Source organism: Dermacentor andersoni, chromosome 8, assembly GCF_023375885.2.
Source record: "Dermacentor andersoni chromosome 8, qqDerAnde1_hic_scaffold, whole genome shotgun sequence".
Taxonomy (NCBI): domain Eukaryota; kingdom Metazoa; phylum Arthropoda; class Arachnida; order Ixodida; family Ixodidae; genus Dermacentor; species Dermacentor andersoni.
Window position 1 is genome coordinate 153422777 of NC_092821.1, and position 12529 is coordinate 153435305.

The following is a 12529-nucleotide window of genomic DNA, read 5'->3' on the forward strand; positions in this document are numbered from 1 at the left end:
TGCTTCGCACCTAACATTCACAAAACCCTACATCGATTCCCGAGGCAGATGTACGAAACTATTTGATCAGTCTAAGATGACCGCCTTGTTTTCTTCGAAAGAAATTTTAAAGGAAACGTAACCGTACTCGTGCAAGCCGCGATATTTGATGCATTCATTGCGAACGGAAATACGTTACGGCTCGCTCCCAACGATAAGCAAAACAATACCAGAAACGCAGGTAAGGTTCATTACACTGTCGAGCACTCGTTTGAATCTCTCAACCCTTCGCAGCGAATGCGTGCGCCCGAATAACTCCTGAATTCAGCACAGCAAGCCGTACTTACGAGAATTTATCCGTGAAATCCCGCGTTGCTGATCCGCCATTTTACCACTGCCGCTCTATGCTCCTGATCACGGATGCATCGAGGCTTTTCGGAGCTGTCCTCCGAGTGCTTTTAGTGTCGACGAGGACAATGTTTATCTGGGTTTCTGCGTTACAGATTAACTGACATGATCCCGGAGCTAGAGTAGACGTCGAAAGCCCTCACGAAGAGCCATAACGCAGAGCAGTAGTAGGCGGTTACAAATGTACACACAGACGCACTCACAGTGCACGCATCGCACGGCCGCACGCACCATACACCCACCACCTACGCGCGCTGTCTCTAACAACATGGCCGAAAAGATAATTCCAAATGAATTTGTTTAGAAGCTCTTCTAACGTGTCACTACGTTGACCAGAGCCGTCCTATGGAAAGTATAATTAATGTCATGCTATTTACTTGCGGAAAATATTTTTGCAGTTGTAAATTGGCCGCCTACCTTTCTTTTCCTAGTACACTTTTATAAAATGGGGGCGGAATATCTGCATTGCTAATGAGCTGTCTACTTTTACTTTGAGGCCGTCCGTGATGTAATTCCTTTTTGTACGCTGTCGTTTTGTTTACAACACTATGCAATTATAAAAACAGCGGTGTTAATTGTAAATTACGCTGTACATAATTTGAGTATTTCGAGCTATTCTTTCTCCATGGCTGCAGCCGCTGTTTATATGTTATGTTCAGCGCTCGATTCGGGGCTTAAACCCCTTAAGCCACAAAGAGCGTAATAAGTACAAATTGGTCATCGTATTTGTGCTGGTGGTGAATTTGAAATTTGCAAACGCAACAGATAGAAGATCTACTGACAGAAGTTGCCTCTCGAAATTTGAAAAAAAGAAGATAGACATGTGACGCAAATCTTATTCCAGCTGCGACGTAGCGAGTTTCCGCTTTATTTTTCTCATTTTTTTGGAGTGATTAAGGTTTTGTCGCGTATCCTCGGCGCTTATCTGTGAAAGGTTGGGACCCCCCGCCCGCGCCCCTCCAAGTTCAGTGCACTTCGCGCGCGTGCGCATGTTCTTTGCACACTGCACTAGACTTGCCGTCAGGTGTTGTGGTGTCCGCCGGTGGTTTCCGGGACTTTCACGGCTTTCACTTTCAGCTGCGGCAATGCCGAGCACCGTGGAGAAGTCGTTCCAGCCTTACCACATCACCGAAGAGTCAGCGACGATGCGTACCGAATTCAGGATCCGTGCTCGGAACAGATCGTATGAAGGTCTCACGAAGGGTGAGATGATGGTGTTGTGTGTTGGCGACGGCATGTCGCCGGACTCTCGAGATCGTGCGGCGCGTCCTCGTATGCTAATCTGCGTCTACCGATTTCGACAGCGTCGCCTGCTGGCGCCGTGTATCTGCTAGCACGATATATATTGCCGATCTGAAACTGAGAGCTTTCGTTACGGAATCGATGAACTTTAAGCAAAGCGTTCCAGACCAGCAGGCGGAACAGCTGCCAAAGTTTCTACGATCGCTGGCAAATAGTCATGTGTCACAAGTTTCGTCGTCAAGTATTTATGACCCCCCTAACGTCTGTGCAAGTATTTCATGGATTGTTTGAAGCATCGCGTGAAAACGCAGACAAGCAGCTGGCGTTCGGTTACTTAAGCCGTGCGGAAATAAAGTTGTCGGTAGGAGGCAGCAATCTTACGCCAAGAGAAATAAATAAAAAGCAAACAGCCTGAAGAAAAGAAAAAGGAATTGCAGAGATAAAAGTAGAAGCTGTAGGTCCGAGCGTCGAAGTGATTTGACGAGGCTGCAATCTAAACTAGTTGGGCTAGGGCAATGTACAACAGTAGACAAACAAAAAAACACTTTGTGCCACTCTTTCGGTGTTGGCAGGCAACGAGTGACAGCCGCAGTGTGCTCCAATCAAACTGCCATGCATCTTTGAAGAAGCGCGACATATGCAGCCCAACAACAAATTGTGGCAATGGGGAAAATATATATATATATATATATATATATATATATATATATATATATATATATATACTCTCCACATCCTCAGATTAGAAGTTGTGGTAGCCATTCTTCTATTTACCAAATATACATCCTTCAGTGGCGAAAAAAACAACAACAACAAAAAAACGACAGTATAGTGTAAATGTACCAATGAGCACAAATAAGTTGCTCTTGCTAGCATGCATATGTGATGTCTAGTTTGTCTCGAAATGAATGCAATGAATGGTGGGGGTATTCATATGTTTCCAGTGCACCGTTTGAAGGAAGCTTTAGTTTTTATGCATGTAACTGAAATGCATTGTACATAAATCCCTTTGCACACATATTCATTAGTCGCAAGAGTGCTCTAAACCACTTCCTGAAATTGTGGGTCACTGCTCCAGACTTGCTGGTGGCCACATTCCTAAGGAAATTGTGAAGTAGCCTGCAGTGCTTGGGGCACTCTGTTGAACGTGTAAAATATTTAAAACATTATGACTGAGGAACTTCAAACCTCCCCTCCGTCATGTTGTGCCCCTTAGGGCAAATGAGGGAGCTATGGTGCAACGCAATGCCAACAACATATGTGAGGGCCTACTGCGCTGTTTGATAGGAGAAGATAAGTGCACTATTAAAACTTTGCAAGTAGATGTGCAGCAACAGCTACAGTTTAAAAGCAGCATGATTATTGTAGTTAACAGTTAAATAGCCTTAATTTTGGACAGGACAGAAGGGAGGCAGGATGACACATAGTTGCTATGTGTTGTCGTGCCTACTGTCTGTGTACATACCGATACGTTGTAAGCTACAGCAATTTATGTGTCAGCTGCTACAAATAAACACACATTTTTAAAAAAAGTTTGACTGCCTTCTCCCTGCTCCACGCACCTACTTATCCATATCCTTCCCACTTGGGGGTACCAATGCTGCCAAGGAAAACAATTGTTGCCCTGACCAGTACTCTGGTTGAAATGTTGGCTCCATTCTAAGACATCCCATAATCAATCACTGATAATTCCATGTATCAACTAGGTCACATGAAACTGCCAAAGGTAGCATGTTTAGTTTGTTATCCTACCTTTCAACTTGAGTGTGTAGTGAATTCTATCAGTTCTTTTTTCTTTGTTTAGTGTACAGTAAGTTCTATCTGTTTTTGTTCAAAAGCTTCATCAAAGTTTGATGGCACTATACAAATGCACTTGGTCCTGTAATTGAGAATGTGTTTAGAAGTTTCCTCAGGCAAATCGTTGTTTGTCTAAATGCTAATTGCAGTTTGTTTTGTTTTCTAAAAGCAATCAATGCCTCATCCTCACTTGTCTCTGATATATAACAGGAAAAAACTATTTCTCGCTTTCACAGTATTTGCCCCCCCCCCCCCCCCCCCCCCCCGTCCACATGGCTTCACACTTGGGCTGTGAGGAGATTTTGTCATGTTGTTTTCTTTGCCCTTTGTCATTTACTCGTGCTGTTAATCTGTTGCCATCTGCACTTCCTGCTGGTAAGGCAGGAATGTCGCCAAGAAGCAAATGTTTATCTCATCTTTTTGTTCTGTGAGTAAAGGAAGTATGAGAATGAATGAGATGTCAAGATGGGTGATGGGTGCTAGTGTGAAGGGCTACTTGGATGCTTCTTTGATGAGCATCAAAATAATCAGCTGTAGTAACTAATTGGAAATTAATCACGAAATAAGCATGGAGTCTAAAAAGTACCAATGTTTTGATTATTTCATTGTGGTAGCAGAGGTCATCATTGGCTGGTGAATGGTACCAAGGATGATCACACTTGCCTTGGTGACGAAAAGCCTAGTTTTAAAGCAAATAGCTTTCTTTGGCTCCTTCGCCCATTTTTGTGGTAGCTGGTAGTGGTTGGACATGCAAAAGGTGCATGATCTTGTGCGACTGAGTTGTGGGGCATGTTTGGTGCCGAACATCAACTCTGGGTTATTAAACTCTATGTTCGCCTGCGGAGTATACTTCGAAATACTGCAATGGATCACCTGTGTCCTCCACATCAAATGTCTTAACTAGAGACTCCAAAAACTGGAAGCGAGGCAGGCATGCAGGGACTTTGTTTACGCCAAGCTCTCATCTCTGTCTTGTGGGGTGAGTTGTGAGAATTGTTCCTCAGAAAACAAGCTGAGTGCATTAACAACCCCTGTGTCATTTCCACTCGAAGAGGTGTATCCTTAGCTTTGAAATCACTTGATTCATCTTTGAAATCAGCCTTTCTTTTCTGCAAAGAAGCCAACGAAGCTCGAGCTGCCGGCAGCACCATTTTTGTAGATCCCAGTTGCCAGTTTGTTTTGTTTCCTCTGGCAGAATGAACTCACTCCTGCTTGCAGTACCCTACGTATTCGCTGTTGCCATCTACCAGAATCATGACAGAGCGCTGAGACGAAACCAGCTCGTTCATGGCACAAAAACGAAAGGTACCTTCAACAAGCATAGCTGGTCCGTGGCCATTTTTACCAGAAATGCGTGGGTGAACCCAGCTGGTCCAAGGCACAGGAGGGGTTAAGCAAGCACCAATTAGCTGAACAATATGTCTTTAATCTTTTAGTCTTGTGTTTCAGATGAAATGGGGAAATACTTCCACATTTGTACAAGACTTATCAGCATTTCCTTTTTCTCTCTTTGAAAAAATGAGTATGAGTGTGAAAGGGTAGATTCTATTGGGAATTTCAGTAGTTTGCTGTTCTTTATCCTGCCGTATATTATATGCCACAGTGACAAATCAGCTGACTGCTTTCCCATGCTGAACACGGTTGACCGGAATAGGATCGTGCGCATAACTTGAAGTACTTCTTTGAGAGGTTGTGATCAGTATTTCCCTCCCGTTTGCTTTTGCAGAGACCGAGGGTCAGTGGAAAGGCCCATTTTTCTTCATCCAGGCAGCGGACACGCAGTTTGGCATGATTGAGTCATACCTGGAGAAAAAGCCAAACCCACAATGGGACAAGGAAATAGCGCTCACCGAAAAAGCTGTTGAGGCTGTCAATCGGATGGAGCCGAAGCCGCGGTTCTTTGTTGTCTGTGGAGACCTCGTGGACGCCATGCCTGGTGAGTATGCACTGGAACATTGCGGAGATAAACGCTTATAAAAAGCTAGGTCAGAATATCACATTGCTCTCTTAATTTGTGACAACATACTTAGATTTAATGATTGTGACGGCTCGACAGCTGTGTGTGTCGCAAGCAACTTTGCACTCTCTCATTTATCGAAGTGATGTTTCTACATTTCGTATTTCTTATGAACTTGCGATTTCTGGCGTACTGTGATGTGCTTGCATTCGCTCAACAGACCTAGAATTTTCTGTTAGGTACCTCCAAAGTGAGCGAGCTCTGCCTATAATGCTATAAAAATAATGAGAGACCGATGGTGGGATCTACCTTTCAGCTCTAACCATTCGGCCACAGTCGCATGCATGCTTCTCTTGTGTCAAAATCACCCTTTGAAATGTCAGGTGCTTGCATCACGTGCCAGTTTCTTGCCTTCTTTACTCTTGACAGCTGATGCTTTGAGACTGTGTTAGATTGCTCTGCCTTTGGGATTGGCTCACATTTTTCAGACTGCAATATCTTCCGGGCTGGCCCATACATTTCATTAGATGGATACCTACAAAGTGGCTGCAGTAATGCTATTGCATAAAGATGTAAACCGGAAGATTTGGGCATATAATGCAGCATGAAATGGTAATGACAGGCTTTGTCGAACATTTTAACAGCACTAAATGGACCAGACAAGAAGACTAAAGGGGTCCTGAACCACCTCTTGGGCTTGGGGAAAAAACACAGCCCACGGATAGCATACGCTGCTGTGAGCATCACAGCTAAATTTTGCAGTCATGCGCTGAGCATGGAGCTCACAAGTGGAACGCAGTCACCTTTCTCTCATAATCTCATAATATAGTGAATTCCCATATGCAGCTGCTATTGGCCAACAGCTGACGTCAAACAAGAAGGGGGTTTCGATCAGTGCGGTTCTTCCTACTGTTACCGTGTATATATTTATTGACGCAGATTAATAAACAGGCCGAAATAAGCAAAAATTTTCAAATTTCGATAATAATTATGTACTTCTGGAAGGAGCCAACTATCATCTGCTCACGCTCGGCTGTGGCTACCTGCATAGGAATTAAACTTTGGCCACCGTGCTCATCAGTGACATAACTGCCGCGTCTCGCTAATTTCAACTAGTTTTGAACATTTAACTAGCCTCGAACCACGCGAAACTTAAGGTCGGGCTACACATACGCTTGCCAGCACATGCTCACTTCTGGTTGCTCCCTTGCCGGCATTGCTCACAGCAGCAGCACTTTAACACTTAATATGCTTCAGCTCATAACATGGCTCTACTGCTGGCAAGGCTGACTTTAGGGAGCCTGCAAGAACTGCAACTGTACCAAGACACGCTTATCGGGACTGATGATTGCATACTCCCGCCATTTCGGGGCGGGGCCAAGAGCAGGGTTTTATAGGCCTAACTGCAAGTTTACATTTATTATTTATTGTCTTTGTAGCAACCTGCAAGAGCAAGTTTGCCTCTTCACTACTGCATTTACATGACTGCTGCGTTCAAATGCAATGCAAGATGTGGGAACATTACAGAATGTCGACGTATCGAATGGGAACATAATGCATAGATGCATAGGCACGCCTGCTGGATATGCGACACAGAAGTTGATGAGCTTTAGGTTGAGACCACGAAAATATGATGTAGCAGCCAGGAAAACGCAGCAGCAAGGAACGTATGAACAGGGTTCCACTGTACATTAGGGTAACAGCTAGAAGCTGCTCACTATCACTGGTTGCAATGCTACCCTTGAGGCAAACTTTTATTGTGACAGCTTTTGTGCTAGTATGCTCAATTTTGCTAAGAGCTTTTCTAAATTGATGTGGTGCACTAGTCTAGGTGACAAATTTGACCACACAAACACTCATGAAAGTGATCATAAGATCAAATTGCCATTGTTTTTAACAAAAAAAAGAAAAGCCTGGATGTCAACGAGCCCCACTGCCCATAAGTACACAAGTGACTGGAAAATTTTACAACTACCATGAAAAAACTGCCAAGTTCAAATCTGCTTATAGCTAGCAGAACTGCTTACTCTGGTCGCTTTGAATAAGTACCGACACAGTCTCTGTCTCATTTTTTTAAAAGTGGTTAAAGCAACATTAAGGACATGAACGAAAGGAAGGCACACACAGGCGCAGCTTTGTCTTTTTTGCTTACATGTGTTCTTAATTGGTCAATTATTCAGTCAAGCTGGTGGGGATTTCACTTCATCCTTTTGTCTATGCTCTTCACACTGCTTTATAATTCCTAATATTGAACCAACCAGCCCTAGCTTCTATCCTGACCATTTCTCTAACTTTTTCCCTTTACATGGATAGCTGTTGGCTCGTTAATTATAGCATGAAGCCTCAATCCCTCAATAGTGCAACAAATATTTAATTACATTGTATTTTATTGGGACAAATTTAAAATGCATGCCAAGTGTAACATGACTTCTTGCTTGAAGCAGGACTCTTTCTTACATCATAAAAATTAAAGTGATGTGGGTCATGTGGCTTGTCATTATCAGCTTTATTGGCAAATGTGCACCGCTGGCATGCACCGTTGGCCTCTGTTGGTTGTGTGGCCAGCTGTGCAACACTTGGGGACTGAGGATAATACTGGTGTCACACGGTCACTATCAATTACGATTGGGTCCGATCTCGGTTGAGCTCAATTCAGATCAAGTGCTGCTACACGCTCACTTTCTATCAGTAATGTTTGCATTAATGCAAACATTAATCGCAGCACGAAACTCGGACTGCTCCGCGGTGTTCAATTGGACATTAAGCTTTCGCATTCTGAACTCATAAGGAGTGCTTAGATGTCCTCGGATTTTTTTTTATTCAGTGCTAATGCATTACCATTAACAGTCATTGTGAGGTGGATTCTGCTGTAATTTTTTTATTTTCGGTATCAAAAGCATCTATTTTCGTGACCTTTTGATGATTCTTTCACTCATATTTCAAGCATAATATCTTGCACAAAGCCTTATGTGTTTATTTGCTCTCTCGGACTGGGTCTTCTATACATTTCGAAATGTCATTGCAGTCGGCCTTTAAGTATTCTTTTCATGCTTCTGGGGGCACATCTGTATGCTCTTCTGCTGGTGTTTTTCTAGGGGATCAGCTGAAGCCGGCGCAGGAGGCGGACTATAAGCGGGTCTTCTCAAGGATGAGCAGTGAAGTGCCACTTGTGTGCATCTGTGGCAACCACGACATTGGCAATCAGCCGACACCTGCCACTGTTGGTGCCTACAAGAACAGCTTTGGCGATGACTACTTTGCCTTCTGGTGTGGTGGCGTAATGTGCATTGTCCTCAACTCGCAGTTCTATGAGGACCCATCCCTTGTGAGTACCTTCCGTGAGATTTGTTGAGTTCCTGATTTAATAAAAATTAAGGTAAAATACAATATTACAACTGGCAGTACAGTCAATCCCACTTATAACACTATTGAAGTGCAACTCTCGAGAAGTTCCACCAAGCTGGTATGCAGCCTCATTGTTTGGCAGGCTTGCAAGCACTATTATCTAAGCGTTATTTTTAGTAACAATCAATAGAATGTCAACAAAACTATAATGGTGGGGAGGCCAGCATCCCTCACCACCACCTTCCTCCATCCGGCTACTGATTGTGTTTACTTTCTTGACTGTTTAACTCTGCTTCCTGCGCGCTCTGATCACATGTAACAAGCTGCGGCTGTCGGCGTTCAAGAATGGCACTGCCATAACAACTGCACAGAGGGGTCATGGCCGGTAAGCAACATGCGAGCTCCACCAGTGCATCGCTTTTGCAGCCCCAGAAAACGCCTTTTAAAGAATGCAATAAGGTTGCCACAGCAGCCTGTCAGCTTGAAAATCTAGAAAAAATGCTAGGGTGAGATCGCCACAAGCATCTCGCCACGTACTTCTCCCTGGCTTGCATGAGAGAACCCCATGTCCGTCAGCCTTGCTTGCTTTACGTGAAGCTTGCCGACATCCTTCTCCAAGGCGTCCAGGTGCTCCACGTAGTGCAGCGGAAGGTCCCTCGTGAAAACGAAGCCCTGAAGGGGCTGAATCATCTGCAGGACCTTCTGCAAGGACAACATTGAGGTGCTCTACCACGTCATCGCTGCCATCGTCGGTGTCATTGTCACCGTTGCTATCCGATGCAGGCACATTCGCGACAATCGCCTCATCGGTTAGAAGCACTTCATTTCCAAATCTATAGCTGTGCGCTTTCTTTTCACTGGCAACGTTGTGCATTGCCGATGATCAGCGAGTGGATCATCCACCTTCCCTTTCCGCGGTGAGTCAAACGAGGCTGTGAAACCACGTGGCCAGAAACAACTTTGATGCAACCAGCAAGGATGAGCACAAGCGACTTCATCCATTGGCAGAACTGCGCAGAATGAGGGGTGGCCAGGGAGCAATCTGGGAGCAGCGCAGTGCTGTCAACACAGTTGGCACGGTCCATTCATTTTTCGGAGGGTGGCGCAGCATAGAGCTATGGGTGCAGCCCATTCGTGTTCAGAGGGGTGTAAGGATGATGGGAGAGGGGTGCGCGAGGCTGGCGATGTGGAGAAGGCTGGAAAATGGAAGGCGCTGTGGCCGTTGGAGTGGCAGGCGATCGTGCAGCGGCTCAGATTTCGTTTTTTCTTCTTTCTTTTCAAGGATTTCGTATTTCATTACCTTCTGGCATGGACACCCAGCAGGCAGACTTCATCGTTACAACTGATAATCCGGCATGGGGGCGTTGTAGTAAGCAGGTTATTTCACCATAGAAAATATACAAATGTTGACAGTGCAGCGGCTTCTCATTGTTAAAACTGGTATCATATAACACAATATATTAGCAAATCAGTTGCAAAGTGGTTTCAATATATAAGGCTATTTTTCAAAATGTCCCCCACAAGATATTGTAGGAAAGTCCACAACTTTTGCTCTGCAATGTGGTACACATCCCCATTCAGTGCTTTTCCATGTAAGAGTGTAAAGTTTGCCGTCTGCAGAGGAATTTCATGCTGGGTATAGGGTTGGCAACTCTTGAGAGGATGCAGTTGGGACAAGGGGGTAGGGGAGGGGGTAGCTGGCGATGACCCACCTTGTCAGTGCCATAGTCTGTACGTGCAACAGTTGCAAAAATGTTTGTAGTTCCACTGTGTTGTGATGTACAAGAAAGGTGCAGTATCTGCCCAGCTAACACAGCTGCCAAAACCGATACAGGTTAGGGCCTGCACTAGAACTAGAACCCCAATGAAAAATGAAAGGGCATTTATATTTCTTACAATACAACAAAAGGCAAAAGAGAGAAATGTTCAAATGCGCTGTCAGGCTTTATAAAAAAGGAAATCATTTTTTTATTGAAAAAAAAAAGAACAGTAGAAAAAAAAATCTAAAGTCGAGACATATGGCCATCTCCGACTGAGTCGAGTCTGGACTCTGAACATTTACTCAGATGTTGGGGCCGTCCTGCTAAATTTGAGATAGTTGGCAACCCTAGCCGGGTGTAATGTTTTCGAGAGCAGATGACACTCCACAGCAAGGAACACAGTCCTTTCGCACGATCGCGCTCCCGATTATCTGATACCCACCACTTTTCTCCGCTTTGCGGCTAACACATTGTGACACAGGGTTTAGGTAGGAGTGCCTAATGAAAGCTTTTGCTTAATCATCATCATCGTATTCCTATGCAGGTGCAAGAGCTGGCGCAAGAGCAGGATGTGTGGCTGGACCAGCAGCTGGCTGAAGCCCAGCAGACAAATGCCAAGTATGTGCTAGTCTTCCAGCACATCCCCTGGTTCCTGTGCAGGTTTGACGAGGAGAAGGAGTACTTCAACATCGTGCTGGAACTGAGGCTACGCATGCTCGAGAAGTTCCACCAAGCTGGTACGCAGCCTCATTGTTTGGCACGCTTGCAAGCATATTATGGAAGGGTTATTTTTAGTAACAAATAGAAAGTCAACAGACATTGCAGCTAAGATAAGCATAGGGAAAATTGAGTGTTCTTAGCATCACCATCATCATCATTATTTTTTCAGAGACAAAGTAATTTTTTTGGCAGGGGCGACGCCAGGATTTTTTGACTGGGGGGGGGGGGCACCCACAACAAGTGAGTTCTTTGGGGGGGAGGGGGGGGGGGGGGCAGGGAGGCGGCGAACTTAGGCTTTGTGTTTTGACTATGTTTAACTGGGCTGAAGGCCTTCTAACACATCAGTGTGAACAAGCTATTCCAGCACCACAATAAGGTATAAATTAAAATTTAGCATGTTTACACAGCAGTGCTTCTGCTAAGAAAATCAAAATTTATATAGTACATGGTACAACATATACATCAAAAACAGTATTAAATAAAGAAAGAAGAAACAGGTACCCAGCAGCAACAAAGTAATGTCAGTTAACTATATCACAATATAGCTTCAAAAGAGTAATTTAATAACTGGAGATAGAACTTACACCACTAAGCAATGTGCATATCAATTCCAACTTTGGTAACGGTGCGCTAGATTACAAAACAGTAATAAAAAATAATATTAATACACCCTTGTAACGCCGGCTAGTGATTCTAAACGTTGGAAATGGGAAAAAGAATAAAAAAAAAGGGTATATGGGAAGAGAATAACAAAAACAAATAGAAGAGAGGAGAGAACTCAGGGTATCTACCAACCGGGAAAACTGGGAATTCTCAGGGATATTGAGTAGTCTGGAAAAACTCAGGGAAAACTCAGGAAATTTCTGCCTCTATCAGGGAAAATTAGCTGTAAGTTTATTGAAAGGGTTGAAAGTCGCGGTAACGCTGGCTCGAGTAACAGACAGGAATCGTAATGAGTAGTCTTTGATGCCCTGTTGTCGGCTGGAGGAGTTGCCAGTGTACAGTCAATGGAAGCAAGGTTTGTGTACGGACTAGTTGGTATTCCATGGTATCAATCGTCACTTACAGCGCGTACATAGACGAGGGACAAAAAAGGACGACGAGCGCTTGTCTTCGTCGTCCTTTTTTGTCCCTCCTCTATGTATGCGCTGTAAGTGACGATTGATGCAGTCAACGACCGACTTTCCGGATTCCCGATAATTCGGGCGGCTTCGCGTCACCACCACATACCCCATGGAGTCAATGTATCAGGACGTCTGAAATTTCGGATGCAAGAACTCTTCGCCCTCCAATTTTCCAGACATTTTGCCGTGACCGCAGG

At 44.4% G+C, this 12529-nt stretch overlaps 2 protein-coding genes across 3 annotated transcripts in view; one reads left to right on the forward strand and one right to left on the reverse strand.

Moving 5' to 3' along the window:
• The window catches only part of LOC126525916 (dual specificity mitogen-activated protein kinase kinase 4-like), a 66546-nt gene extending 65914 nt beyond the window's left edge, over nucleotides 1-632 (reverse strand). For both annotated transcript variants that reach the window (XM_055067708.1, XM_050173888.2), the window contains exon 1: nucleotides 327-632. In XM_055067708.1, coding sequence (XP_054923683.1) covers nucleotides 327-366 — 40 coding nt within the window. In that variant the 5' untranslated portion in view covers nucleotides 367-632. The remainder of the gene's footprint in view (nucleotides 1-326) is intronic.
• A 106-nt stretch (nucleotides 633-738) lies between these two features.
• The window catches only part of LOC126525918 (serine/threonine-protein phosphatase CPPED1-like), a 38084-nt gene continuing 26293 nt past the window's right edge, over nucleotides 739-12529 (forward strand). Inside the window, exons 1-4 of the mRNA XM_050173890.2 lie at nucleotides 739-1590; nucleotides 5153-5362; nucleotides 8479-8708; nucleotides 11033-11225. Coding sequence (XP_050029847.2) covers nucleotides 1377-1590; nucleotides 5153-5362; nucleotides 8479-8708; nucleotides 11033-11225 — 847 coding nt within the window. The 5' untranslated portion in view covers nucleotides 739-1376. The remainder of the gene's footprint in view (nucleotides 1591-5152; nucleotides 5363-8478; nucleotides 8709-11032; nucleotides 11226-12529) is intronic.